General features: G+C 48.2%; 1 protein-coding gene across 1 annotated transcript; it reads right to left on the bottom strand.

Moving 5' to 3' along the window:
* Window positions 1–332: 332 nt before the first annotated feature.
* On the bottom strand, window positions 333–25,743 carry Lrrc27 (leucine rich repeat containing 27; the record flags this gene model as incomplete). The annotated part of the gene is given in 14 exon segments (XM_038349583.1): window positions 333–609; window positions 4,374–4,497; window positions 5,862–5,974; window positions 12,301–12,378; window positions 12,380–12,395; window positions 17,767–17,910; window positions 19,569–19,683; window positions 19,686–19,725; window positions 19,727–19,822; window positions 19,824–19,943; window positions 22,432–22,460; window positions 22,463–22,526; window positions 22,528–22,580; window positions 25,704–25,743. Coding segments are annotated over 14 exon segments (1,179 nt in total), but the record flags the coding sequence as incomplete, so codon positions are not given.

The following is a 25,743-nucleotide window of genomic DNA, read 5'->3' as shown; positions in this document are numbered from 1 at the left end:
TGGTGGTGATGGGTGCCCAGGGATCCTACAGGGCAAAGGCCTGGGGCTAGGTGTCACTGTGCGTGTATAGACAAAGGGTCTAGGCCAAAGAACACTTTGGTTTGCACAGGATAGCATGCTCCACTGAGCCCCATCTGAATGAAGATGGAGTCATGCCAGTAGCCTCCCCTTCCCACTGGGTCAACGGAAACTAGGACACCTTTGTGGTTTTGGCTGAAGGCCCCTGTCAACTAGACTGGTGGAAACAGTGACAGAAGAGAACAGTTAGGCTTGCTCACAACATTCTTTCTTTAATACACTTAAACCTATACCTCAGAAAGGAGTCGGGCCAATCAAAAGCCGCAGCCTATGGAGCAGCCAAAGACCCACTAGTTGCCCTCCTGCCAATCCCCACACCACATGGGGGACTGCAGCTCCGCACTGTGGGAGGTACTTGTCATCCCTGCTGACAACACCACTTTCCTAGTATTTTGTGTTAAAAAATATATTTTGAGGCTGTGATGCTGGTGGGTGAAGCGAAAGGTTCCCAGACAGAGTTGCAAATGGGTGTTCCTTGTTCAAGGTCATCTCCAGCTTCAGTTTCCTTAATTCCTCCTGAAGTTCCTTGGCCTTTGGGGAGAAGACGAGGAGGTGTAAGTTAGGCAGGACAAAGGAACCCCCACTTTGGTGCATATCAGATATATGTGGGAGCACTCAGGCTGCCTTTCCCCCAGGTACCCACAGGCTGCATCTCAGTGATGTCTCCTCACTGATGTGGAGGGACCACTCAACCTGGGCCCCTGACAGCTCTTGTACCAGAGTTAACCACTTGTGGGCATTTGCCATGGTGTCCCCACAGCATCCCCTCACCATGCAGGCAGCAGTATGAATGAAGAATTCATTCTCAGGAAGAGAGAATCCTGAGGCTGGTGCCATAACACCCTTAGGACTTGTGATGGCTGTCCCTCTAAACACAATCTAGCCAGGAACATAGCCGGACAGACAGAGGGCCAAGGAAGGACACTGCCCAGTCTGGAATCAGATGTGTGCTTTGTGTCCTATAGTGTCCAGCCCATCTGCCACTCAGGAAAAGGAAAACCTGAGGCCATGGGGTGGTCATGTTTCTGTCTGAGGTCACCCGATCCTTGGATGGAGACCTTAGCTCATCTGGGCTTCTCCTCAAGCCTAGCCGCACCATCTCTGGTCTACACCACGCCAGTCAGTACTGTTTGCTGTTGGTCCTGTTAGTGCGCATAGCTTTAAGCTTTGTCTCTTTTTAGACTGTGCTGTTTCCTTTGTGCCTGTCATTTGGTGTGCCCAAACTGGACACCCCTCCCCTAGTCTCTTCTCCTGGACAAACCTGTCATGGGGAACTTCGGTCAGAGGCTCAGCCCCTGGCAAGCAGCATGGGGCATTTTATTTTTTTCTTGCTGTTTAGCCCTCTGACAACTCCCTTCAGGCAGAATTCATTCCACTGCCCCTGAAGAGGCTGGGCAGGAAGCAGCATTTTTAAAGGACTGAGTGGAATTTATACTGCTCTGGCCTTGACCTCCATGAGCTATCTAGTGATGGGATTGTCTAGTCCTTGGTCAAAACGTCGAGCTATTAACGTGTGGACTACTGATGCCTCTTCTCTAATTGTACTTTTTTTCTCTTTTGAGACAGGGTCGTGTGTACCCAACTCTGGCCTGAGCCTCACTGTGCAGACAAGTATGACCCTGGGACTCCTAATCCCCCTCTCTCTACTCCGAAGTGCTGGGACTGCAAGCACATGCCACCATGTCCCATGTACTTCAGCTCAAACTCAGGGTTTCAAGGGTGCTAGGAAAGCTAATTTGTTTCTTTCTAAATGTTCCTTTCACTTGCTCTGGAATCTCCTGAAATATGCCAGCATGTGTTGAACCTCTCAGACCCATCTTCTAGTTGTGGCTATCTTATTTGTTTCAGTTCCGTCGTCCACCTCCATTTTCTTTTCATTCTGCTTCCTGGGGGATTTATTTAATTTCACCTCCGGGCACTTGCCCTGGTTCATGGTAGCATTAGCTTCCACCAATGCCCAGGGACTAACACTGTCAAGTGTTGCTGCTGCTGCTGTTGTTGCTGCTGCTGCTTCAAAAGTTTTAGATGTTTTTGTTTTATGTGTATGAGTGTTTTGCCTGCATCAATGTATGTGCACCACATGTGCCTGGTGCCATGGGGGTCAGAGATTGCACTAGGTCCCCTGCAATTAAGAGTTAAAGGTGGTTGTAGGCCGCTGTGTAGGTGCTGGGAACTGACCTTAGATCCTCCAGAAGAGCAGCAAGTGCTCCAGCCCTATTGTGCACTTCTTAGTTGGGTCTCTGTCCCTTTCTGCTTTCCTGCAGGCTTGCTGAGGCCTCTCCTGAAAGGCCAAGCACAGGCGCGTTCCCCATGCATCGGGATGAGACCTCAGACAATGACCAGACCTCACAGGTGTTGCTGGGAACCCATTGGCCACTTTGTGCTGGGACAGTTCCAGGGAGCACCCATGCTGTCTGTCAGTTGAGAGGGCTGGAGAGCAGTGCACTAAGAAGGCTCTTCCTTCTCAGTGACACAGGGTAGCCATGGCCCCTCTCTAGGTCCCCAGGACCCCACGGTAGCTCCTCTACATCGACCTGCTCACCTGGGGGCAGACCCTCAAAGTGCCCTCACACACCAGGGTGACAGGTCCTTATCAGAGCCCAGGAAGGCATCCTGTGGCCACTGTCACCACACCTCTATCCTGCTTCCCTAGAAGACAGGCTCTGCTGGGTGGGCTAACAAGACAGGTGACTCCAGGGGACAGACTTTCAGCTTTTACCCACTGTCCCCAGATTTTTACTTTTTTTTTTTTTAAATTAAAAAAAATTCTTAAGCTGAGCAGTGGTGGTACACACCTTTAATCCCAGCACTCAGGAGGCAGAGGCAGGTGGATCTCTGTGAGTTTGGCCAGCCTGGTCTACAAGAGCTGGTTCCAGTACAGGTTCCGAAGCTACAGAGAAACCCTGTCTCGAAAAACAAAACAAAAACAAACAAATAAAACCAAACCAAACCAAAAGTCTCTCATTCTTTCATTGTATTTACACCCCTCTTCCAATTCTTCGCAGATTCACACTCCCTCCCTACCCACCTAACTTTGTGCCACCCTCCCCCAAATATTCTTGGCTGTGTGGCTTACTGAAGTGTGGTTAACTGACTATCACGGGGGCAGACCCCTAGGGCATCCACACATATGTAACATTTGTCAATAGCCTCTTTGCTGGGACTGGGACTCAGTAACAAATCCATGTTGGACATGTGGCTGCCACAATTTGGTCTGGGTTTGCATTCTTGTGTTTTAGGGTTCTGTAGAATGAACCTCATAACTGCTTGGTGTTTTCTCTGTCTCTCAGCAGGCTCTTAATACTATACCTCCAGGGACTTTTCTTCTTACAAAACTTTGCTGGCCTCAGTATGTGTTAGGTTTCAGGCTCAGCTATTATGGCAAAGGTCAGATAAGAGTGACTGAAAACCAGGGGGTGTGGCATCTCTGGGAGGTCAGAGCCAGCGCTGTAGACTCCCTGCAGCTGTTACTGGGTATTCATGGCTTTCACCGCAGAGCTGTCTTGTCTCTGCCTTTTTCTCTCTTCCTGCTGTGGTGCAGTGATGATTAATCTGGGTGCAAATGTGACATGGCGATGTGCCGATGCGGACGGTGCGTGGTGGATTTGTGGCCAGGGTTGACTTTTGTCTGTCTGGACAGAACAGAAACGGAGCCACAGAGAGGCTGTGAAGAAAGCCTGCTCTTGAGCCAATGACAGATTAACCTGGAACTAAGCCAAGGTGGGGTCATGGGTACCCAAGTACCACTATCACAGAACTTCTTTTTCCTTCTACCAGCTTCCTGTCAGGGTAGGAAGGGCCTCTGCTCTGTGATTCTCCCACAAGCAGGGTACTGAAGCACAAGGTGGGTCCAGATATTTTCAGCCATTAGGTGGCAACATGGTTAGACGACAAGGGTTTAGGTGCATAATTTGCTCTGTTTAGGAGCTCAGGGGTGTGGTCATTCAGATTCCTGTGAATTGGCACACTGTTCTCTCCCCAGGCAACAGCAATGAACCCTCGCTAAGAAGCTCCATTTCAACCAACAGCCTGCTCTCTGGGTGTGAAGCCTTAAGCAAAGACTGTGCAGACTTAAGGAATGGACTAGTTCTATCCTCAGAGGCCCTAAGCTGTCATGCATATCCCATTATGTCTAGTGAAGCTGAGAGCTAACAATGTAGCCAGGATATCTGGAGGCCCCTAATACATACATACATGGCAGGCAACCCACACTATTAGAGGGCACTTGCTCCGCGGTGATATAGAGAGTTCCATTTCATTAATGAGACATTCGTAAACAGGGCAACGGTACTCACAGTTTCCAGGTCCTGGTTGGCTATCTTCATGTCTTGCAGTGGGTTGGTACCCAGAAAGTTGCGAGCACAGATCTGCTGTGTATGCCGCCTTATCTTCTCCTCCAGGTCTGCTAACGGTGAGGCGCTGAGACACAGACACTTGCTGCTTGGATGCTGGCCTTAGGCTAGCAGCCCTCATTCCAGCCATAGAGAAACCTTTCCCCACAGCCCATGAGCCATCTGAGGTACCACGTGGCTCCCAGTCTCCCCTAGGATGCTGGCCTTAAGGCAACATATTTTCCCAGAAGGTTATTATGCTTAAACACCCTCAAGTTGGGGCTGGAGAGGTGGCTTAGAGGTTAGAAGCACCTCGGAGCTTCTAACCTAGGTTTGGTTCCCAGCACTTAACTTCAGATCTGGAGCTATGTGGCTGTGCCTATTTTTTAGCAGCCCGTTTTGTGCATGCGGAAAACAGCATTCCTTTTCATAGGTAAAACAGTTTTACTAAACCTTTAGACAGAGCAGAACATCTCATTGACCTGAGATTTTTAAATACATCTCTATCTCTGCTAACATCAGGCTGAGACTCCAAGGTTGCTATTTGTGGACTGTAAACAGAATGATTTAGAATGGCAGAAAGAAGCCAGAAATCTCTGGCTAAATGCCAGGAGGTTCCCACCCCCTTCCCACACAGTTAGTTCTCTGCTATGTGCCCTGGACCCTACAGTGCTTCTACACTGTCCCACTGGCTTGGATCAGGGATTCCCCACCCCCAATATTGGCACCAACTTTCCTCAATGCTCTCCTGAGTTCCAGATGGGTCTGCTAGCTGGCCTAAGCTCTTAGGACAATCGCCATGCTTCTCTCCCAATTAGCAACCTGGAGACTCCTTGGGCAGAGACTCTAATACTAGGGTGTCAAATGCTAAGGGACCATAAACCAGCCTTTTCATGTGTTCTGCCTTTCTTTTTTAAAAAATATTTGTTTTATTATGTAAACAATATTCTGTCTGTGTGTATGCCTGCAGGCCAGAAGAGGGCACCAGACCCCTTTACAGATGGTTGTGAGCCACCATGTGGTTGCTGGGAATTGAACTCAGGACCTTTGGAAGAGCAGGCAATGCTCTTAACCTCTGAGCCATCTCTCCAGCCCTGTTCTGCCTTTCTTTCATGGAATCTTTTGGCAGGAGCCATGGCCGGCACACCGTAATGGGAAGGCTAGGTGTAGTCCTAAGGGCTGAAAAGACAGGAGACAAGGGCTCAGGCACCAGAACAACTGGGGAAGGGTGAGGCTGGTGGTGCCTGCAGCTATACTCCTGGAGTGGGCATCTTCTGAGTCCTGCCGGTCATCTGGCAGGGTAATGGAACGCCAAGCATGGGGATCAGGTCTTCCTAGATCATCCACTATGCTGAGTGCACACAAGGCTAGACATTCCATGGCACTTGGTACGTGCCTTGGGCAGCCTGTGGCACTGAGCTGGGGAGCCGGGAATGCAGAACTGTCACCAACCTGACACTCCTCTGCACCGTCCTCTCTCTGCTGGCCTTCATTTTCCCGAGTGAATTGGCTGGCGTTTTCCCATGGTCTATCAGATCTGTGGCAAAGGGGATCTTTGATGCCATCTAGAAAAATGCAACAAGCTATTTCCAGCAATGCATGAAAAGACTGCTCTTATTGCCAGCCATGCATGCAAAGAGTGTGCTTCCCCACAGGCCCACCTGCCCTGCTAGGCCACCCAAGGGGACATTCTTTATAGGCCTCCGTGTCCTATGGCTTGACTAACAGCCGCTCCCACCTTGGTCTTTGGGGCAGGCATCTCTCAAATGTCCCAGCAGCCCAGGTTGGAGTGGAGGCAATATAGAGCAAGGAACCCTGGGTGAGCTCAAAGTTGCTATAGTTGACCTAGGATACCCTGAGACACTGTCACTTGACAGAAAACACATTACTGTAACAGGACCCCAGTCGTTTAGACAGGTGTGAGTTAGTTTTATATCACAAAGTTTCAAGCTAATACCTAAGTGCTAATACAAACCAAGTATATAAAGTACAGGCATTGAACTTGGCCAGCCTGCAGGCCATGGACCTAGACATCATGAGTAGAACAGGTGAACAACCTACAAGTGACTCAGTTCTCCCATAAAGAAACCGCATCCTGAGAGACATCAGGGCATATCCGGTTGTGCCCACTGGCATTCCACCCCCGTGCACTCCATGGCCCTCAAGAAAAGTAGTGCTAGATCTTTCCACAGGTCAGAGTACTCTCAGTGTCTTTCTAGGACATTCCACAGCCGCTCGGCCATGTTGCCTGAGTGGTTCCCATCTCAGATTTCCCTAAATTGTAGGAAGTGAGAACAGAGCATGGGAGAGAGGAGACTCGTGTGATCTTTTAATGTTAATGGGCTACCTGGAGTCATGGAAACACAGCCGACTCCTCACAGCATCCCAGGCACACTCCTCATTCCCAGACAGCCTGACGTCACACAGATTAATGGCCACCCATTCCCCATTTGGCCTTCCTTACCCACTGTGATTTATGGAGACATAGCCTCTCCTCCTAGCAGTCCGACCTTCTGCCTTATAGCCTGAGTCACCCCGTCTCCTGACTGCTATGGCCTTCCTGCAGGGCCTTTCTACTCCACATCACAGACACAGCTCCAGGCTACTCTTCAAATTCTCCTCTGGCTATGACTGGAGACCTCCTGTCTGGCCCCAGTTCCCCACGCCCACCCAGTCCCCATGTGTCTTCCCTGCTCTGCTCAGTCTTCAGAGCCAACCCAAAGCTCAGTCCTAATGTTTGGAACCTGAGCTGTCCTGTCCTCTCTTAATACTAGAGGTAAGGGGATTTTGTCCTAGTAATTACAGAAACAGAAACATTTCTGTCTTACTCCCAGGCCTTTTGCTGTAGTAGCTGGCTTCCTGCAGAGCCATCAGATGGCATCTGAAGCTGTTCTGCAGCTCCAGTAAGCAGATATGCCTGGACAGGATGTGTTGGTAAGGGCAACAAAGACCACGTGACCAGCACTGCTCACTGCTGCCTCCAGGGGATGAGGTGGGGAACTAGCCCAGCCCCAGATTCAGGAGCTTAAGTGTGTGTGTGTGTCTATCTCTGCAATGTACAAGGTATGTGCACGGTTGCCTGTTCGTGGGAGGCAGGCTGTTAGACTCCAAGGCTGACTAAACAGAGTGAGATTGAGTGGAGGGTGTGAGGCCTGGGGAGGGTGTGAATCGCCTGCTGGGGTTCCTGCTGTGTGCTATCTGCCTGCCAGGGAGGACTTTTGAGCTCAGCCAGACTGTGCCCCCCTATCAGACATGTATCTCCCCTTCTCAGTTGAAGATTTCCAGGGTTGGGGTCTTATCTGCCAGGATGTGCAGTTCAAACCCAGCATTCCTGGCTCTCTGAAAGGCCTGGAACCCAGGAAGATACAGTTGGGGGTGGGACAGGAGCCGCCACACCCTTCTTTACAGCCAACCCCCGCCCCGGAAATGCATAGGGTTGGGACACAGCAGAATTCCACATGCTTGCTGGTTGTGACAGCTGCCTTACCCATAGGAGGTCAAAAATCTTCCACAGAAATTCCAACAGAAAAAAAATGCATGATGCTAAATCCAGGTGGTTTCCTTTTTTCCTCATTAAAGCCAGATATTACTTGTTTTAATAATTAAAGGTATGCATGGGGGTGAGGGGTGCTCATCTATATATAGTTTACTATTACAGAAAAAGAGGCAAGAAAAAAATCATCCAAATACCTAATCTCCTAATAACAAAAATAATGTAAATGCTTTGAAAACTGGGCAAACCTTCAGGCACAGGGAATGCTGGTGCTGGGGGAGGTTCCCAGCTTTATAAGAGAGTGTCAAACATGCAATTGCAATGGAGGCCCAGAAAAACAGGTTCAAAGGTCATCGACAAGGCTGTTGGCTTCAGAACAACACGGAGAAGAAAAATGTATGCCTTTTTCTGAATAGGGTGGCAGACCTGGAGTCCCACCCGGTGTCCAATCTCAGAAGTCTTTTAGCAGTCAGCGCCTGCGTGGGGTATGAGCAGCACACTTACATGTCACAGGAAGCACAGGTAAGGCAAGTGGGCTCTGCAAAGGCATTTCCTCACTCCACGTGGAAACTACCCCTGCTTGGCACACAGTGCTCCAGGCTGGAGCGTCAGCTCCGCCCAGCAACCTCCAGCCATGCACAGCACCCTGGCACCCTCTAGCGATCGCCAGCCCAACTGCAGGAGCCTGTACAGGCTGAGAGCTTCCCTTAGGCTAACACAGGGTCATGCCATCTACTGTGAAGTCCCTACTGTGTGTTTGTCTGTGTAGATGACAAAATACACAACTAAATATCTTTGTAACATGCTTCAATTAGATTGTCATCATCTCCGAAAAATGAACTCTCAAAAGTGTCCAAAGAACACTAGTTTTGTTGTTTGTTTGTTTCTGAGACAAAACCTCATGTAGCCCAGGCTGGCTTGAAACTCAATCCACAGCCGATTCTCCTGTATCTGCCTCCCAATCACGCCCAGTTTCTGTGGTGCTGGGGCTCTTACCCAGGACTCTGTGCATGCCAGGAAAGCACTCTCAGCTGAACAACATCCTTAGTCTGCTGCCTTATTATTAAGATGTTTCCTCGGGAGGCTGCTGGGGGCTGTGCTCATAGACTGTTCACTGTTCAGGGTCCTCACTGGACAGGTGGGATAGTGTGTGCCAAATGGATTTCTAGCCCTTTGGATTTTCTCCTGTGAACTGTTTGTCTCATCCTCTGTCCACTTCTCTTTTAATCTTTGATTTCTTTTTAAAAATATTTTTAAAGATTTATTTTTATTTTATGTGCACTGAGTTCCTTAATTGCATGTATGCCTGGTGCCCAAGGAGACTAGAAGAGGTCACTGGAACCCTCAGAACTGGAGTAACAGTTGTGAGCTGCCATGTGGGTACTGGGCACTGAGTCCAGGTCCCCTCTAAGAGCGGCAAGTGTTCTTAGCCACTGATTCTTTCCAGTCCTCTTCGGTTTCTTTTTTCTTTTTCTATTTCCTTTCTTTCATTCCTTCTTTTTTTTTGGGGGGGGGGTGTTTGAGACAGGGGATTTTTGTGTAGCTCTGGCTGTCCTAGAACTTGCTCTGTAGACCAAGCTGGTCTCCCCAGTGCTGGGATTAAAGGCATGCACCACCACTACCTGGCCGATGAAATATTTTTAACGTTTTATACATATGAAAAAACTGGGGAACAGAAAAGACGGACAAAAATATGAACACTTCTCATAGTACAAGCGTAGTGTTAAGTGAACAAGGAACACGCAGCCCTCTCTGACATCACACACAATGCAGAAGGCACTACCCCATTGGAGCAGAACAGAGAAGCCTTCAGGATGAACAGAGGGACCGAGGCTGGCTCCAGCATGCTTTCCCTCAAGGCCTCTATGGTCCTGACTACTCATTTAGGAAGATCCTGTTTCAGGGTCCAGGGTGACTTTAGGGCCTACTCCTGAGAAAGGCTTCCTGGGTAAGAAGTGCATGTAACACGAGGTAACTGGTCCTATTTGGGCTGGAGGAGTCCAAATCTCTTGAACTTCCATCCAAGAGATGGCCACCCTCTGACCAGAGGACTGAGTAGTGGCACAGAGGTGACAGAGTTGTGTCTCTACTGACCATGAGCAGGGGCCCACACCACTCACGGACCCTAACTGCACAGAACTTGAAAGCCCCACCTTCTAATTTCTGTCACTCTCCTGGGGCATTCTACTGTAGCAAACATTTCCATGGTTCCTTTTTTTTCTTTTTTCTTAAAGTAACAAAGCATTGCTTGAGTTGGATGAACAAGGTAGCCTGGGAATGTTAATTGACAAAGGAACCCAGTGACAGAACCCTAGCTGGCCAGCAGCTGCAGCCCCTGCTACAGATGAGCCCCACCAGACATCAGTGACAACGGGTACCCCTAAGACACCAGCAAAGGCCGCTGACTGAGACAAATTGCACTAGATAGAACTCAGTGACAAAGGGGAACGCATGACATACTGCCAGCAAGGCCCTACTGCAGATCTGGTGATGAAGGGTCCTGGTGGGAATCAGGAAGAATGAGTCACAAGGCCTGGATCAGCCATGGAGGAGAGGTCAGCATGACTGCAGGGGACAAGCATGCTACCCTGAAAAGGATCAAGACTGGTGTCTTACTTTTCTATTACTGTGAAAAGACACCCTGATCAAGGCAACTTATGAAAGGAAGAGTTTATTTGGTGCTTGCCTACAGTTTCAGTGGGTTAGTCCATTGCCATCATGGTGGGGATATGGTGGCGGACAGGCAGGCAGGCAGGCAAGGCACTGGAACAGTGGTTGGAAGCTTGCATGTTGAGACAACCATGGAGCAGAAAGAGAGCTAACTGAGAGTGGTGTGGGCTTTTGAAACATCGAAGCCCAGTCCTAGAGATACCTCCTCCAACAAGGCTACATATTCTAACCCTCCCAAACAGTTCCACCAGCTGTGGACCAAGCATTAAAACATATGAACCCATGGAGGCCATTCTCATTCAAACTACCATAGCTGGGTACACTATAAACTCACAAGCTGCTCAGAGAAAGATACAACATTGCTTTGTGGTATCCTTGCCCCGAATACAAATCTCCACCTAAACCCTATGAAATCAGATGGAGATACAATTGTTCATCACTACCCCAAGGCATCAGGTCAAGGAAGATGTAGTGAGACAGAGCCACCCAGCCAGAGCACACCAGGGAACATGAATGCTAGGTGACAAGAGGACCCTACCAGAGAAGTTTGTGAGGTGTAGTCTTCCTTTGGGTCCTCATATTGCAGCACCAGGCATGCCTATTCTGACTACTGCTCTGTGATCTGGGAAGATATCAACAGCAGACGAAGGGAGGAAGGGACATATGGATTCTGTATTGATGTCCTAACTTTACTATAAATTCTAAAATTAGGGTTTTGTTTGTTTAAAGATTTGAACTGTGCACACTGTCTTCACTTGTAGGCCAGCATAGTTTGGTCAGAACAGCCTATGCAAAAATTTTGGGATCTTCTTTAGCTATTGACCTAACCAATGGCTTGATTTTTTTTAAAGGTTTATTTATTTATGTATACAGTGTTCTGCCTGCATGTACACCTGCAGGTCAGAAGAGAGCACTAGATCTCATTACAGATGGTTGTGAGCCATCATGTGGTTGCTGGGAATTGAACTCAGGACCTTTGGAAGAGCAGCCAGTGCTCTTAACCTCTGAGCCATCTCTCCAGCCTCCAATGGCTTGATTAACAAGGAACTTTTTCTTTTTGTTTTTTCTGGCACAGGGTTTCCTCTGTGTAGCTCTGGCTGTCCTGGATCTCGCTTTGTAGACCAGGTTGACCTCGAACTCTACAGAGATCCATCCACCTCCCTAAGTGCAGGGATTAAAGAAGCACTAGGCCTGTACAAGTATGCCAGGTACATTCTGGAGGAGCAGTCGGTTCCCTGGTGCTGACAGCTCCCTGTGCCCTACTGGACCATGACCTGCAAGTGGACTGGGAAGAATTCAGAAGGAGTGCTGCACAGACATTCTGTGAAACACAGCTTGTGTGTGTGTGTGTGGGGGGGGGGTGACCCTGGGGTTAGGGATAGCTTGTAAGGCTGCTGTTCTTTAGGTCCCAAGGTGACTGGCATGAGAGAGTGCAGAGTTTACAGGATGATGCCCACAACATATCTCAACCTAGTGGTGTTTGATCATCCCCCCTCAAGTCCTTCCTATTTCCTCTTGGAACATCTTGGAACATCTGAAGATGGAACCAGTAGTCAGTGGGCAGGGGGCAGCCTCAAATGCCAGGTCCTGCATACAGAGGTTTTGACCACAGTGCCACAGGGTGGGGGCTATGTGCAGCACCACTGACTGAGAGGGATGGCCCAGACACTGTATGTGAGCCCCACTATGCTTGCACATGAGGCCAGAGCCACCTGGCTTGCCACGTACCATGTTCCTATGTGGTGGCTGGAATTTATTGACCTCCCTCTTGCTCCTCATCAGCTGGGTCTGCTCTCTCCACTCCTGCCAAAGTTCTCTTGTCTCTGGAGAAGAAGCACAGTCACATTAAAGTCACAAGCCAGATGTTATTCAAGCAGAGCTCGCAAGATCTGCTGTCATTTCAAGCTTCAAAAAGCCTTCTCCATCGACCTGTTCATAGAGCTAATGGGAGGCTGGGAGTATCCTCCCTTCCCTTCCCCTCCCTTCTGCTGGGCTTCTTCCAGCCACTTTGAGCAGAGACGGGGTAGACAGATTCCAACTGAAACCCCATGGACTTGGGTTGTACTTCCTGCTGTAGGCAGCCAAGTTCCCCAAGTTCCCTACTGGCCAGGAAGGAACCAGCTAGGCTGCAGACCCTTCTCAGAATCATGGCAGCGTCTCACAAGGATACTGGTCTAAAGAGTGTATATCTTCCATCTTGTTCAACCCCAGGGACCAAGTGAGTCTCTAGGGATAGAGTGTTCACAAGATCCAGAGAGGCAGGGATGCAAAGAGGCCTTGCTATATTAAAGCCACCTCTGCTGCTCCAAGTCCACCTGACTGTTGTACCAACTTTAGCCATCAGCTCCAGTGGCTGGAGCCCCAAATCCTGTTCCAGATCAGCTTCTTCTTGCCCTCCTCAGAGACACTTGTGCACTGGCTAGGCCTCCCCATCCTCTCTTCTGAACTATCTCCTGTCTAGGTGCCAAGGTTCCCTGGGTTCCAATACGGGGTACAGAGCTGGGTCCTCCCCTATACCTCTTGCCTAGATGGTCCACATCTCCAGCTCCCAATGTTCAGACATGCCTCCAAATCGTCCACTTGCTCCTGGACAAAGGATTCTATTTACTTAGCCACCTCTCCATCACAAGGAGCAGAAGGGATCTGCTCACCCTGCAGAAAGCTCCTAATTGGGAAAGTGAGAGCCCCCATAGCTGCTCAGCAAGGGACCACAACAGAGGGTAGTGATGGAGGATTCCCACTGACTAATAAGAAACTGCCTGGCCCATTTGATTGGCCAGCCTTTAGGTGGGCGGAGAGTAGACAGAACAGGAAGAAGGAAGTGAGGTAGATGGCTCAGTCAGATGCCACGCCTCTCCTAAGTTAGACAGACCGCTGTGCCTCTCCTCAGAGAGAAGCCAGACGAGATGCGATGAAGGCTCCAGCTCAAGATGGACGTATGCTAGAACTAAACGGTAAGGCACCACTTCATGGTGCTACACAGATTATTAGATATGGTTAATCAAGATGTGAGTAAGAGGCTGAAAATAATGGGCCAGGCAGTGTTTAAAAGAATACAGTTTCCGTGTAATTATTTTGGGGCATAAGCTAGCTGGTGGCCAGGAGCCAGGCAGCAGGAAGCTGGCCTGCTGCTCCTCACTACAGAATGGCGCCCAACGTGGATAAATGAATCCACAGAAAGCCTGAGAAATCTTGGGAAAGACTAGAGTAAAGCATGTTTTCTTGATAACAGCAATTTCTCGGGGTCTGAGCAAGTGCTCTCATCTAAGAGAGGCTTCCTGACTCAGCTTTAGCTGCAAAACCCTGCAGCTCTTTTAAGAGGTTCTGCTACGAACACTTAAATGACGTCGATAAAAGCTGACTGCATGCTTGTTTGTTTTCAGCCATAGCAGGAAAAAAGTTGTGCTGTTTTTAAAATGCTGGCGTTCTGGTCTGTACTGCCAGGGCAAACTCTGACTCTTTCAAGCAGGCGGTCCCTGACTGTGTTTGACACTGTTGCAGCTTGCTTGCTGGCAGGGACCTTGAAATGCCATAGAGTTGTGGCGATAAACATGGCTTCTGCGGGTACCTCTGCCATGAGGCTAGAAAGCTAAGGCATGGGCTGGATCCAGCCGCCAAAGTTATGGCTTTAGTTCTACCGATTTGGGTGGGTAAATTAAAGACTCGTGTGGTCAGAAAAAGAGAGATATACAGTAAAGAGAGATTCAAAGACAAAGAAAACCTCTAAATGGTTTACAGTGAGTTAAAAATACATGCAGGCTAAAGTTAAAGTTTTTACAGTTAAAAAAGAGAAAGAAAGAAAGAAAAAGGAAGTAGTTTGTTGTGGTGGTACACACCTTTAATCCCAACACTTGGGAGGCAGAGGTAGATTGACCTCTGTGGACATCAAGGTGTGGCAGGACACACCTTTAATCCGAATGCCTGGGAGGCAGAGACAGAAAGATCTCTGTGAGTTCAAGGTGTTGTAGCACACACCTTTAATCCCAGCACTGTGAGTACAAGGGACAGCCTGGTTATAGAGTTATTCCAGGACAAAGACATACAGAGAACCTGTCTCAAAAAAGTAAAGAAAAAAAAAAAAAGGAATAGAGGTTAAAGTAAGCCGCATAAAAATGGAAAATACAGAGAGAATCTTGATACTGTATGCTATTATGCTCTCTTTGAATTGTTTTGAATGCTAAGGAAGAAGCAACAGCTGCTAAAAGATATTTGGTTTTATAAATGCTGCAGAACTGGGGCTGGAGAGATGGCTCAGAGGTTAAGAGCACTGACTGCTCTTCCAGAGGTCCTGAGTTCAATTCCCAGCAACCACATGGTGGTTCACAGCCATCTATAATGAGATCTGGTGCCCTCTTCTGGCATGCAAGCATACATGGAAGGAATGTTGTATACATAATAAATAAAAAAATCTTTTAAAAAAATAAAAAAATAAATGCTGCAGAACTAATCCAACATAGATATTTTGAAAATACCTTGACTTTAGAATTTGGATCTAAGGATATGATACTTTGGAAAAGAGATTCTTCTTTTGTTTTTACAGAAAATGAGAACCTATGGATTGCATCTATCCCAATATGGTATGATAGACCATGGCCTCCTGAAAGGTTGCTGTGAAAACTTCAGATAAAATTACTTCACCCAACTGATGACTGAGATGAACCTGGCACACAGGTTACACATGAAAGATCTGATTAACAGCGTCCCCATTCAGCAGGAAGCAGTTTGGAGAGAAATAACTGCGCCCATATTCCCAAATATTGTTCATAAATGTTCTTTTACATTTAAAGGGGAGATGATATAGATATGAATAATTTGCATTGGTATGGATTTTAAGGTCAATTTTGTTATATGTATATGTATTTCTGATCTTGATTAAGTTATTGTGATTGTGTAGTTCATTTTAGAATGTAATGTATAATTAGGAAATATAGGTTGCTAATGGATAATCATCGATAATAGTAAAGCTTGTAGTCATGTTAGATTTTCTAGTTATATAGAGATATATTTCAGTTAAATAGGCATTCTTCATATCTTTCAAAGACTACAGAATATTGCATTTTAAATGTTTTAATAACTTAGGGTTTTTCATGACATTGAGACACATCTGCTCCTGGCAGCACAAGCTACTTCAAGAGGAAGATGGCATCGAAGAGGCTACTTATGGAGTTTGATAGCCATTGGGCAAGAAACTGCTCTTGCTTGGACTGTTGCATAAACTGGACACAGAACCCACAGAGAGGACTGCTGAACTTGCCTAAATGTGAGATGATTCTTTGGGGTTCCTGACTCATGAAAGAGTCTGCGAGACATTCTGGCAGGACACAGCAGATACTGACTGAACTGCCTTTGAAATTTCCTGCTTCATGGAAATGTCTCTGGATACTATGGGCTAAAGGCTGAAGATGGATGCCCCCAACAATACAAAAGAACTTTGGTGACTGTCCAGGCAGCGAGATGTCTCTATCATTTCTAGAGTTTGGAAATTGCATATTTCTTATTTTACTTAGGTAATATTGTGTTCTTCTGGAGTCTTGATGAGCTGAAGAAGAATAGATAGATAGTTATAGTTGTTTTCCTTTGTTATGATAAAAGATAAAGTAGATATAAATATTGTAACTTTAATTTTGCATGATAACTTTTGTTATATGTAATTTACTATGTTAAGTTAAAGCCTTTCTTTGTTTGTTTAAACAGAAAAAAGGGGAAATGATGGAGGATTCCCATTGGCTAATAAAGAAACTGCCTGGCCCATTTGATTGGCCAGCCTTTAGGTGGGCGGAAGTAGACAGAAACAGGAAGAAGGAGAAGTGAGGTAGATGGCTCAGTCAGATGCTACACCTCTCCTAAGTTAGACAGACCGCTGTGCCTCTCCTCAGAGAGAAGCCAGACGAGATGCGATGAAGCTCCAGCTCAAGATGGACATTATGCTAGAAACTAAACGTTAAGGCACCACTTCGTGGTGCTACACAGATTATTAGATATGGGTTAATCAAGATGTGAGTAAGAGGCTGAAAATAATGGGCCAGGCAGTGTTTAAAAGAATACAGTTTCCGTGTAATTATTTTGGAGCATAAGCTAGCTGGTGGCCAGGAGCCAGGCAGCGGGAAGCTGGCCTGCTGCTCCTCACTACAAGGTAGGACAATGGAGATAATTCACTGGCTCTTTGTACACAAGGCACGTTCTCAACAACAGCGAGTGACCCGCTATGGAAGAAGACAAACTGGTGTTGACTACAGGCTGTCTGGTATGATGCTGGCTACCACAGATGCTGTGTGTGAGCCAGTCTGTCCTCATCAGGGCCCAGACAAACAGAGAGGCAGAATTTCTGATTGTGGCCTCAGGAGGTTTATTTTATAGCCAGGTTTCAGAAGGGAGGAGTAAGGGCTTCAAATATCTAAGCCTGATGTGATCCCAGATCCTGACAGGACAGGGAAGGACAGTAAGGAACACAAAACGGGGAGAGAAGTCAAAGGCATCATGTGGGATGTTACTAGGAGCTCGCAGAGGCTATGGACATGGGGAGTTGACCCTGGCTTTCAGCACCCTGCACAGGTCCACTGGGATCCCCCACTGTCCAAACCCAACAATGAAGCTTGGGCCACTGTGGTACTGTGGATGTGGTCCGTACTGACTGACTGCAGGGGGCCCATGACAGGACATAGTAGGCTTGTCAGTGGAGCTGTAGGGCAAGGAGGAATAGTTGATGAGAATGGGAATAGGTGACAAGCAGGTTGCATGAAACCAAGAGTAGGAAGTGTGTGACATTGTGTGGCCAACACGAGAGAAGCTAACAGGTGACCAGTCACGTCTGACAACATTCCTTAGATATGATGGCATGTCCTAGGGATGGGCAGGGGAGGAGAAAGGCACTTGGGTGGGTGGGTAGGTGGGTTGGGGCTCACACAAAAAAGCTCAAGGCACTTGAAAATGCAGGCGGGGGAACAGTACACTGCCAAAAGATGCCCATTAACTACCACACTGTGCAAGTCTCTGAACTGCTGAGCAAGAGTTTGGGCATTTTAAAACACTACAGGCCATGCAAAGGGTACAAGGGCTTCCAAACGAGGGACGGCGACCCAGCCTGGCAAGGAGAATAGAAGCTATCAGGCCTCTTCTGAGACTGGAGACCAATATCATACCCACATAGTTGGTCACTGGGCCCCCAGTCCTGACATCATCCCATCCCAGGCATACCTCCTCCGCTGCTCCAGCAGTGTCTCCTTTTCTTGGAGTTCCCGGAGAGTCGCTGTATGACTGTCATCCAGTCTTTTCGTACGCATTGTGTTTTGGTACACTGAAGGGAGGTTGGGCAAGATTCCTTTGAAGGAGGTGGACTTTCTTTCTAAAATCACACAATGATTATAGCTGAAAATGTAACTTTATGATGGTCCCTCCCACCTGCGGGAGATATAGTGCTGAACACATGCAGATTTAAGGGTTATAGTGTAAGACCTTGACTCCAAAAAAACCAAAACCAAGACCCCAGCTGCTCCCCAGTAAATAACAGAAAAGCTCCAAAGCAGGCCTGGTGGATCTACTGGATACTTAAATAGTCACTGGTCCCAGCTATTAGCAATCCAGGGGAAGCATCAGTACTGATCCATGTCAGCAGAAAATGCTGTCCTCCAGATGCCCACCAGCTACTGAACTCAAGTCCATAGGAAAGAACATCTTTAAACCATTCCCAGAAGGCAACACAGTATCAGCAGGGGAACCAAAGGGAGTGTGGCCACACACTGAATGCCCCAAGCTCTCAAGTCACATCAGTCTCCCGGGGCTGAGATCTGGTATCTACGTCTACAGAGAGACAGACTTATGAAGTACTCCCAGATAGTTACTGGCCGTGACTGCTGGAATAAATTATCATTATTATTCATCGCGTCAGTGTAAGAGGGGAAAGAGGCTTCCAAACAGCAGAGCAGATGCTACTCTTCTCTGCCTGGGACTTCGCGATGAGAACATTCCAGCAGTCCCAGCCACCAGACGACCAAAAAATCCCGGAAACTTCCTGGCTGCACATGCATGAATGCTTTAAGGTGTAGATCACTGTTCGAGCCCAGGACCTTCAGAGACAGTGCAGTGGGGACATGTGAGGACCGGAGCTTGACTCCCAGGCCCTCATGTAGAAACCAGAATAGTGGCACACACCTGCTGCCCCCCAGCACTGTGGGGCCAGAAGCAGAGACAGATGGGATCCTAGGGGCTTGTTGACCAGATAAACTAACAGAAATATCCAAGCTCCAGGTTCAGTGAGAGGACCCTGTCTCAAAGATCAAGGTGGAGAGTGAGACATTTGAAGTCATCCTCTAGCCTCCACTACTGTGCACATTGGCCCACACAAGTAACACCTACAAATCACAGTATAGTTAAAGAGCCAGCTGCTCTCCAAGCGGACCCCTCTTGTCATCTTCAGACTCCCCAGCTCCTGTGGATATCTTCCCAAATGCTCAGACAAGAGTTTAAACTACTGGCTATTGTCAGCTCCAAGACTCTGTCACCCTCAGGAGCCCATTACTGTTCCCTGAGCTAAGACGGCACATCTCATTTCCATTCTTTTTTTTTTTTTTTGAGACAGGGTTTCCCTTCCCTGTAGTTTCTAGAGCCTGTCCTGGAACTAGCTCTTGTAGACCCAGGCTGGCCTTGAACTCAGAGATCCGCCTGCCTCTGCCTCCGAGTGCTGGGATTAAAGGCGTGCGCCACCACCGCCCGGCCTCATTTCCATTCTTTATCCATGAGCACCACACACACATACTCAGCACACACACCAGCTGCATGTGCACACATTACATACCACACTGGAGCTGAATTTCTTCTACGTGGCCTACTCTGCCAAGTGTGTTTCTGTGCGCACTGGTCTGTTCTGGTCCTATACTCAGGTCTTATTCAACATAACCCTAAATAATGGGTTTTAGAAAGTGGACCTTGTGCTTCAGACGACTGTGAAATAGCTTTACAGCTCTGGGAGATCAGGCAAGTCCACCTTAGCACTGCCTTACCTGCCTGTGGGTACTGGCTTCCGGTGCCTTTTCTCCTTGGCATTTAGTGCTGCCTTGAGATTTGGAGGCAGCTCAACAGCCAAGAGCTTCTTCTTCAGAATGTCTACCTTCTCGTCTCCACGATCTCCTGTCTCAGCTTCCAGAAGCGCCTGATCTCCCTCCTCACTGGGCCAGTTCTCGGAGGAGGCGCTGGATTTGCGGAGCTCACTCAGGTCTAGCCTGTCCATAGGCGGGAAGAAGTCAGCCTTCTCCTTTCACCGCGGGCTGCCTCATGGCTTGGGACCTTAAGGCCTTCTCACTGACGTGCTTTTTATGGGGCTGAGGCAGCACAGGGTACGAAAAGTCACTGAAGACCATCTTAATGGTTGGAGACTTCTGGTGAAGTAAAATAGCATGTTAGACCTTGTAGGGGCCAATCTTCATGGTCAGCTTGTCTGGATCTGGAATCTAACCTTGGAGACACACCTCAGTCGCAATGAGAGCGTTTCCAGAGATGTTTAACTAGGAGGGGAGGATTTCACCCTGGACGAGGGGGGCACAAACCTATGAGTTGGGACCCCCGGACTGAGTTTAAAAAAACTGAGCTCAGCACCAGCCTTCGTCTCTCTCTGCTTCTTGACCACAGACACACTGTGACCAGCTGCTTCAAGTACCTGTTGCTGTAACTCCTCCAGATGGACTGTATCTTCAAACCTGGAGCCAGAATAGCCTTATCCTTAAGTTATTCTTTATCCTTAGTCCTCAGGCATTCTGTCACACCAAAAGAAAGCTGGCTGCAACAGTAGCCCATAAGTCAACACTACTCTCCAGTATTACCTAGCAGCCAGGGCCACGGCCCTATGCCTTTGCTGAGATGTCTGGAAGAGAGGGAGGGAGTCCACTCAGGTCAGGACTAGCTAGACCCCACAGGCTGCCACAGAGCAGCAGCTGCCGGGCAGGGCATGGACACACTGTTTGAAGATCCCTGACCCCCTGAACCTTCTCCACCTCTGGTATCTTTTAGCCCATGTGCATGAGGCAATTTTGCCACCCTTGTGAACATTTCTGCTCCCCTCACCCAAGATATCTTGAGTCTTTATTTCCCAATTAAAAGGCCATACCATGTGCCTGATGTTCTTTGGCAACGTTCTGCTGACTTTTAGAGGTTTTAGTTCTGTGTGAACTACTGAGAAAAGATAAGTGCTGAGTCAGTGTGGCCCCTCCCACTGGGGACAGAGGCTCCACACCACAAGCCAGGAAAGTGCAGGACTGGACATCTAACATCTTCTGATCTTAAATGCCAAATATCTTGGCCACTCTGACTATGGTTGGTAACCCCCTCCTTACATTTGTGTAAAACACAGAGCAGGGGTGAATTCCAGTCACAAACTTTACTACAGAGCCAGGGTGTCACCACAGACTCCCGTCATCTGCCATGTCATGGTGGACCTGCATCCCCACAGCTGTGCCTAGTGACACTTCTTGCACCATCTCATGGCTCCAGACCCAAGCTGTCCGGGACGTATGGTGTATTCACCATCCTATGCCCTTGCGCCTCTCCAGTGTGGAGCAGAGCTTGACCCTCCTGACGGCATCCTCACTTCTTGACAGCACAGGTTAGCTGCCAGGTGCTTCTTTTCCACTGGGGTCTGACATGTACGTCTTTTAGTGCCCATGTGCCCAGGTGTTGCCCGAGTCCCTGCCCCCAATCCCTAGCACAGTGGTGGCGGCATCCAGACTCTCACTCCAGCCTCTCAGTAACCCATAATCCCTTGCTCACTCTTGCTCCTGCCAGGCATGAAGAGCTTTCCACATTGCCTCTCTTCCCTTAGCCTGTCAACCTGTCCTTCAGGGGCTTAGGGTGCCACTGCAACCTCTCAGAGCCTTGCTACACGCTGCCTTTCCCTAAATTATGTGCCTTTACAATGCCAGTCTAATATGTCACATGAAGATGAACCCTCAGCTAGGTCCCCATGCAGGCACAAGAACCCTTGAGACTCAGCACCAGCACTCTGTAAGCTGTCCTGTACAAAAGTCTCCTGGGGGGGGTTGGAGAGATGGCTCAGAGGTTAAGAGCATTGCCTGTTCTTCCAAAGGTCCTGAGTTCAATTCCCAGCAACCACATAGTGGCTCACAACCATCTGTAATGGGGTCTGGTGCCCTCTCTAGCCTGCAGGCAGACACACAAACAGAATATTGTATACATAATAAAATAAATAAATATTAAAAAAAAAAAGTCTCCCAGGAGCTTGCTAAAGTGCAGCCCCTCACCCTCCCTGGCTGCCCAATGCCACTCTCAAGTTTCCTGGGACACCTCCCAAAACCATCCACAGGCCCTTGAGTCCCTGTCTCAGAGTTGATTCTGGAGGACACAAACTAAGACTTTTATGAACATGATTGTTTTTAAAACATCAGAACCCAGGACATTTATGATGGGACAAGGCAAAGACTGGGTCACCATTCCCCTTCCCTCCCTTCTTCTCTGGCTGGTCAATACATTGACAAAATGGGGACAGTTTAGTAAGTATCCTACAGGGGACACCATGCTTACTAAGCTAGTTCCTGGCATCTAGGTAGGAACAGGATATGCCTCATGGAGCTTTTTACAAAGCTGTCTGGAGTAGCACAAGGGACCCCCCGAAGTAGCTGCTTGCTAGTGGGCTGGGGGTGAAGACTGCCACAGCTGGTTTCTTCCATGAACTTTTATCCCATCTACCCAGACAAATGTGACTGCTCAGAGTGAACTTGAGCCAGGGAAAGGCATGGATCTGGGCCCAGTGTAGGGGCTGGCATTTTGCCACGTGAGCCCACAGAGGCTGGAGAAGCAGCTCTCCTGGTTCTGATCCGCACTTTGCAGTTTCAAGTCACAGAAATCTCTACAAACCCTGAGGGGATTGTCTCCAGGGAAGGCATCTCCACCGAGCAGATCCGTAGGAAGGTCAGGATGGCTACCAAGCCTTTCTGCACGATCAGGTGAGGGTGGGAATTCTAGAGGGCAGTGTCTCAGGTTCAGCGTCCTTCAGTGTAGTTGACCTGCCCTGTAGCAGAGGGGGAAGGGAGCGTCCAGTTACCCTGCCTGCTTCTTAGAGGGCGGCCCAGGAGGGAGAGCAGAGCAGAGGAGGTGACAGAAGTCTGAGGTTTTTCTTTTAAGAACTCTGCAGGTGGGGCTGGCGAGGATGGCTCGGTGGGGGGTTAAGGCACTTGCCACCAAGCCTGAGACTTTGAGTTCCATCCCTGGGGCCCCACCTAGTTGAAAGAGAGAACTCACTCCTGCGAGTTGTCCTCTGTACGTCACACTATGCCATGATAAACACTGCACACCTCACAAAATAAATAAATGTAATAAAAATTGTGAGCAAAACTCTTCAGGGAGACAGATCATTGATAATAATAAAAGCAAGCCAAACAACAGCAACCTTCAAGTCAAATTCATAGCAGAAAGTGGCTACATTTCCAAAAAGTCCCTTTGCATCATATAAGCCTATATGAACTATAAAAAAAAAGAAAGAAAGAAAAGGGGGCTGGAAACATGGCCTCATGGTGTAAGAGCATGCCTGCTCTTCCAAAGGTCCTGAGTCAATTCCCGGCAAACTAATGGTGGCTCAACAACCATCTGTAATGACGTCTGGTGCCCTCTTCTAGCCTGCAGACATGCATAATAAATAAATATTTAAAAAAGAAAAAATAGGACCTGTACGAGAAGACAGGTATCACCGCCACTGTCCCTCAGGCAGCCCAGATGCCAGGATTAGCAGACAAAGGCTTTAGCAGCATTATAAACACAACCAAGAAATTGAAAAAGTAAAGATGCCTAACTAATTTGACGAGAATATAACAAAATACCTAAACAAATAGGAATGCTAATGAAACAAAGAATCAAAAATTACAACAGTTTAGAATTGAACATGGCAATAATTGTAACGAAAAGTCTAGCAGCAGGAACTCAGCCATGGGTACTAGATGGAGCAGGGATGCAGCTAAGTTGGGTAGAGCTTCTTGCCTAGCTCTGGGTCTCCATGCCCAGCACTATAACCAGGTATGGTGGCACATGCCTGAGATTCCAGGTAGAATCAGGGAGATCTTGAGCTCAAGGTTATCTTCAGTTGCAGGGGATTTTCAAGGCCAGCTTGGGTTACAAAAGATTGAATCAAAAGAAGGAAGAGAAGGAAGAGATGCGGGAAATGGGTGAGGTGATTGACATCTATCATTCATTTGTTCATTCGTTTGTTTCCGTGGAGACGGTTCCACTCCACTGTTGCCCAGGCTGGCCTAGATTCACTGGTTTAACTCAGGTTGTTCTCACACGCCAGCCAATTCCTCCTATTCTCATAGCCCAAGTGCTGGGGTTACAGGCTGAGTCCCCAAACCTAGTTGAATGAACAAAGTCTAAGAATGTCCCTAGGGATCCACTTCCCACCCCAGTCTCAAGCCTAGGTGAAATCCAGCCATCGTCTTCTAGATTTGCTCCCCATAATGTGTACACTTTGGGGCACCCCTTCCCCCACACTCCCCACTTCTACACGGCCAACTGATGTGAGAAGAAAGACCGAGGGAATGTCCTCCTTTTTGAACAACACACAGTGCTTTAGTGATAGAATGACAGTGAGCACTGTCACCTCCTTACCGAGAGCATGTGAGGTTAAGCGGCTATCATGAAGTCCATTCCTGTCTGCCTGCTGCTTCCCTTCCCTTCCGGCTGCGAGTGCTCAACTTCCTGCATTTTTTTTAATACACTGCGAGTGGGCTGCACACAACTGACTTCTCATTTTTTATCTGGCCCGACAGTCTCTGCCTTTTTAAACAGCAAAGCACCAGCACCACAGAAAGCCAGCTGGAGAATCTCCAGTGTGTATAATCTAAGCAGCAAGCTAGACAGCTATTCCTCATAATTAACTGGGGTGATTGGAAATCACCTAGGAGACGCACCTCTGGCGCAGCATGTAGTGTCCTCCTGAGAGGTTTCACTGAGGGGAAAGGGAACGTGAAGTGAGTGGCATCATCCCATAGATCCAAGGTAAAAAGCAGAAAGCCACATGCAGCAGCATTCTGTGCTTTCTGCTTCCTGACCTGTCCAGCCTGATAGCCTGTCCAGTGAACTCTGTAATACGTTCTGTGACGGAGCCAAAACAAATCCACCTTCAAGCTGTTCTGGTCAGAGCAGTGAAAAGAAAATAACTTTAACATAGCCCATGGGTGAATCGCAGCAGAAGATATGCGGCCTTGAATGCCAAGTCACAACACACAGACGCAATGAAGGCAGTGTTTAGGACAGAGTGCACCTCAAATGTGTGTTAGAAAAGAGATCTGAAATCAACGAGTTTTCAACTCAACAAAGATGGGGGGGGGGGCAGCAAATCAAATTCAAAAGACAAAGATAAGAGGAAAGCAGCAAACTAAGACAAATCAGTATGTAAGGAGGAAATAAAGTGCCTTCCTTCATTTATAGCAGAGAAAATGCACACGATGGCCCGTCACATCCTCTCAGGCCTCAGAAGCACATGTGAGCCGAAAAAATCAAGGGAACGAGATCGAGTCCAAAGGAGGGCACTGAACCGAAGGCGGCTAAGACTCAAGCCTGGCTCTCACGGAGAGCAAAGCACATGCTGGCAGCATACAGCGTTGTATGGCCAGATTTTCTTAGGCTGTGTGCAAAATGCAAAGCTGTCTGGCCTTGGCAACTCCTCTGCCAGAGAATAGGCATGAGCTCTAGAAGGAACATGGAGACAGCCCTCTGGACATGCCTGTGGGCGAGTGTTGTGGTAAGGTTTAAACAAAAGAGAAAAAACCCAGCCACTGTGGGTAGCACCATCACAAGGCTGGGATCCTGCATTGTAGAAAAGGAAAAAATGAGCTGGGCACCAGCATTTGCTCTTTTCTGCCTCCTGACTGGAGATGCAATGTGCCCCCCCCACACCTTCAATTGGCTGCGACCCCTGCCATCTTCAGTTGCGCCATCGTGAACCTTTTGAGCTGTGAGCCCAAACAACCTCTCCTCCCCTTAAACTGTTCATCAGGGTGGCATCTTACCACAGCAACAGGAGGAACTGACCGCCTGGGAGAGGGCCTTGGAACACCTCGCTTGCCTCCCCTTCCTCCATCACAAGCCCAGACTTTTAAAGCATTGAAAGCTATCTTTCACTTTGCTGTGGTACCTACCTAGCTCAACGGGTAACGTTTTGATAGGATTTCTTTCTAA

The sequence above is a fragment of the Arvicola amphibius genome, chromosome 1 (assembly GCF_903992535.2).
Source record: "Arvicola amphibius chromosome 1, mArvAmp1.2, whole genome shotgun sequence".
NCBI classification, from domain to species: domain Eukaryota; kingdom Metazoa; phylum Chordata; class Mammalia; order Rodentia; family Cricetidae; genus Arvicola; species Arvicola amphibius.
The sequence above is the reverse complement of the archived record's forward strand: the minus strand, read 5'-3'. Positions and strand labels throughout refer to the sequence as shown.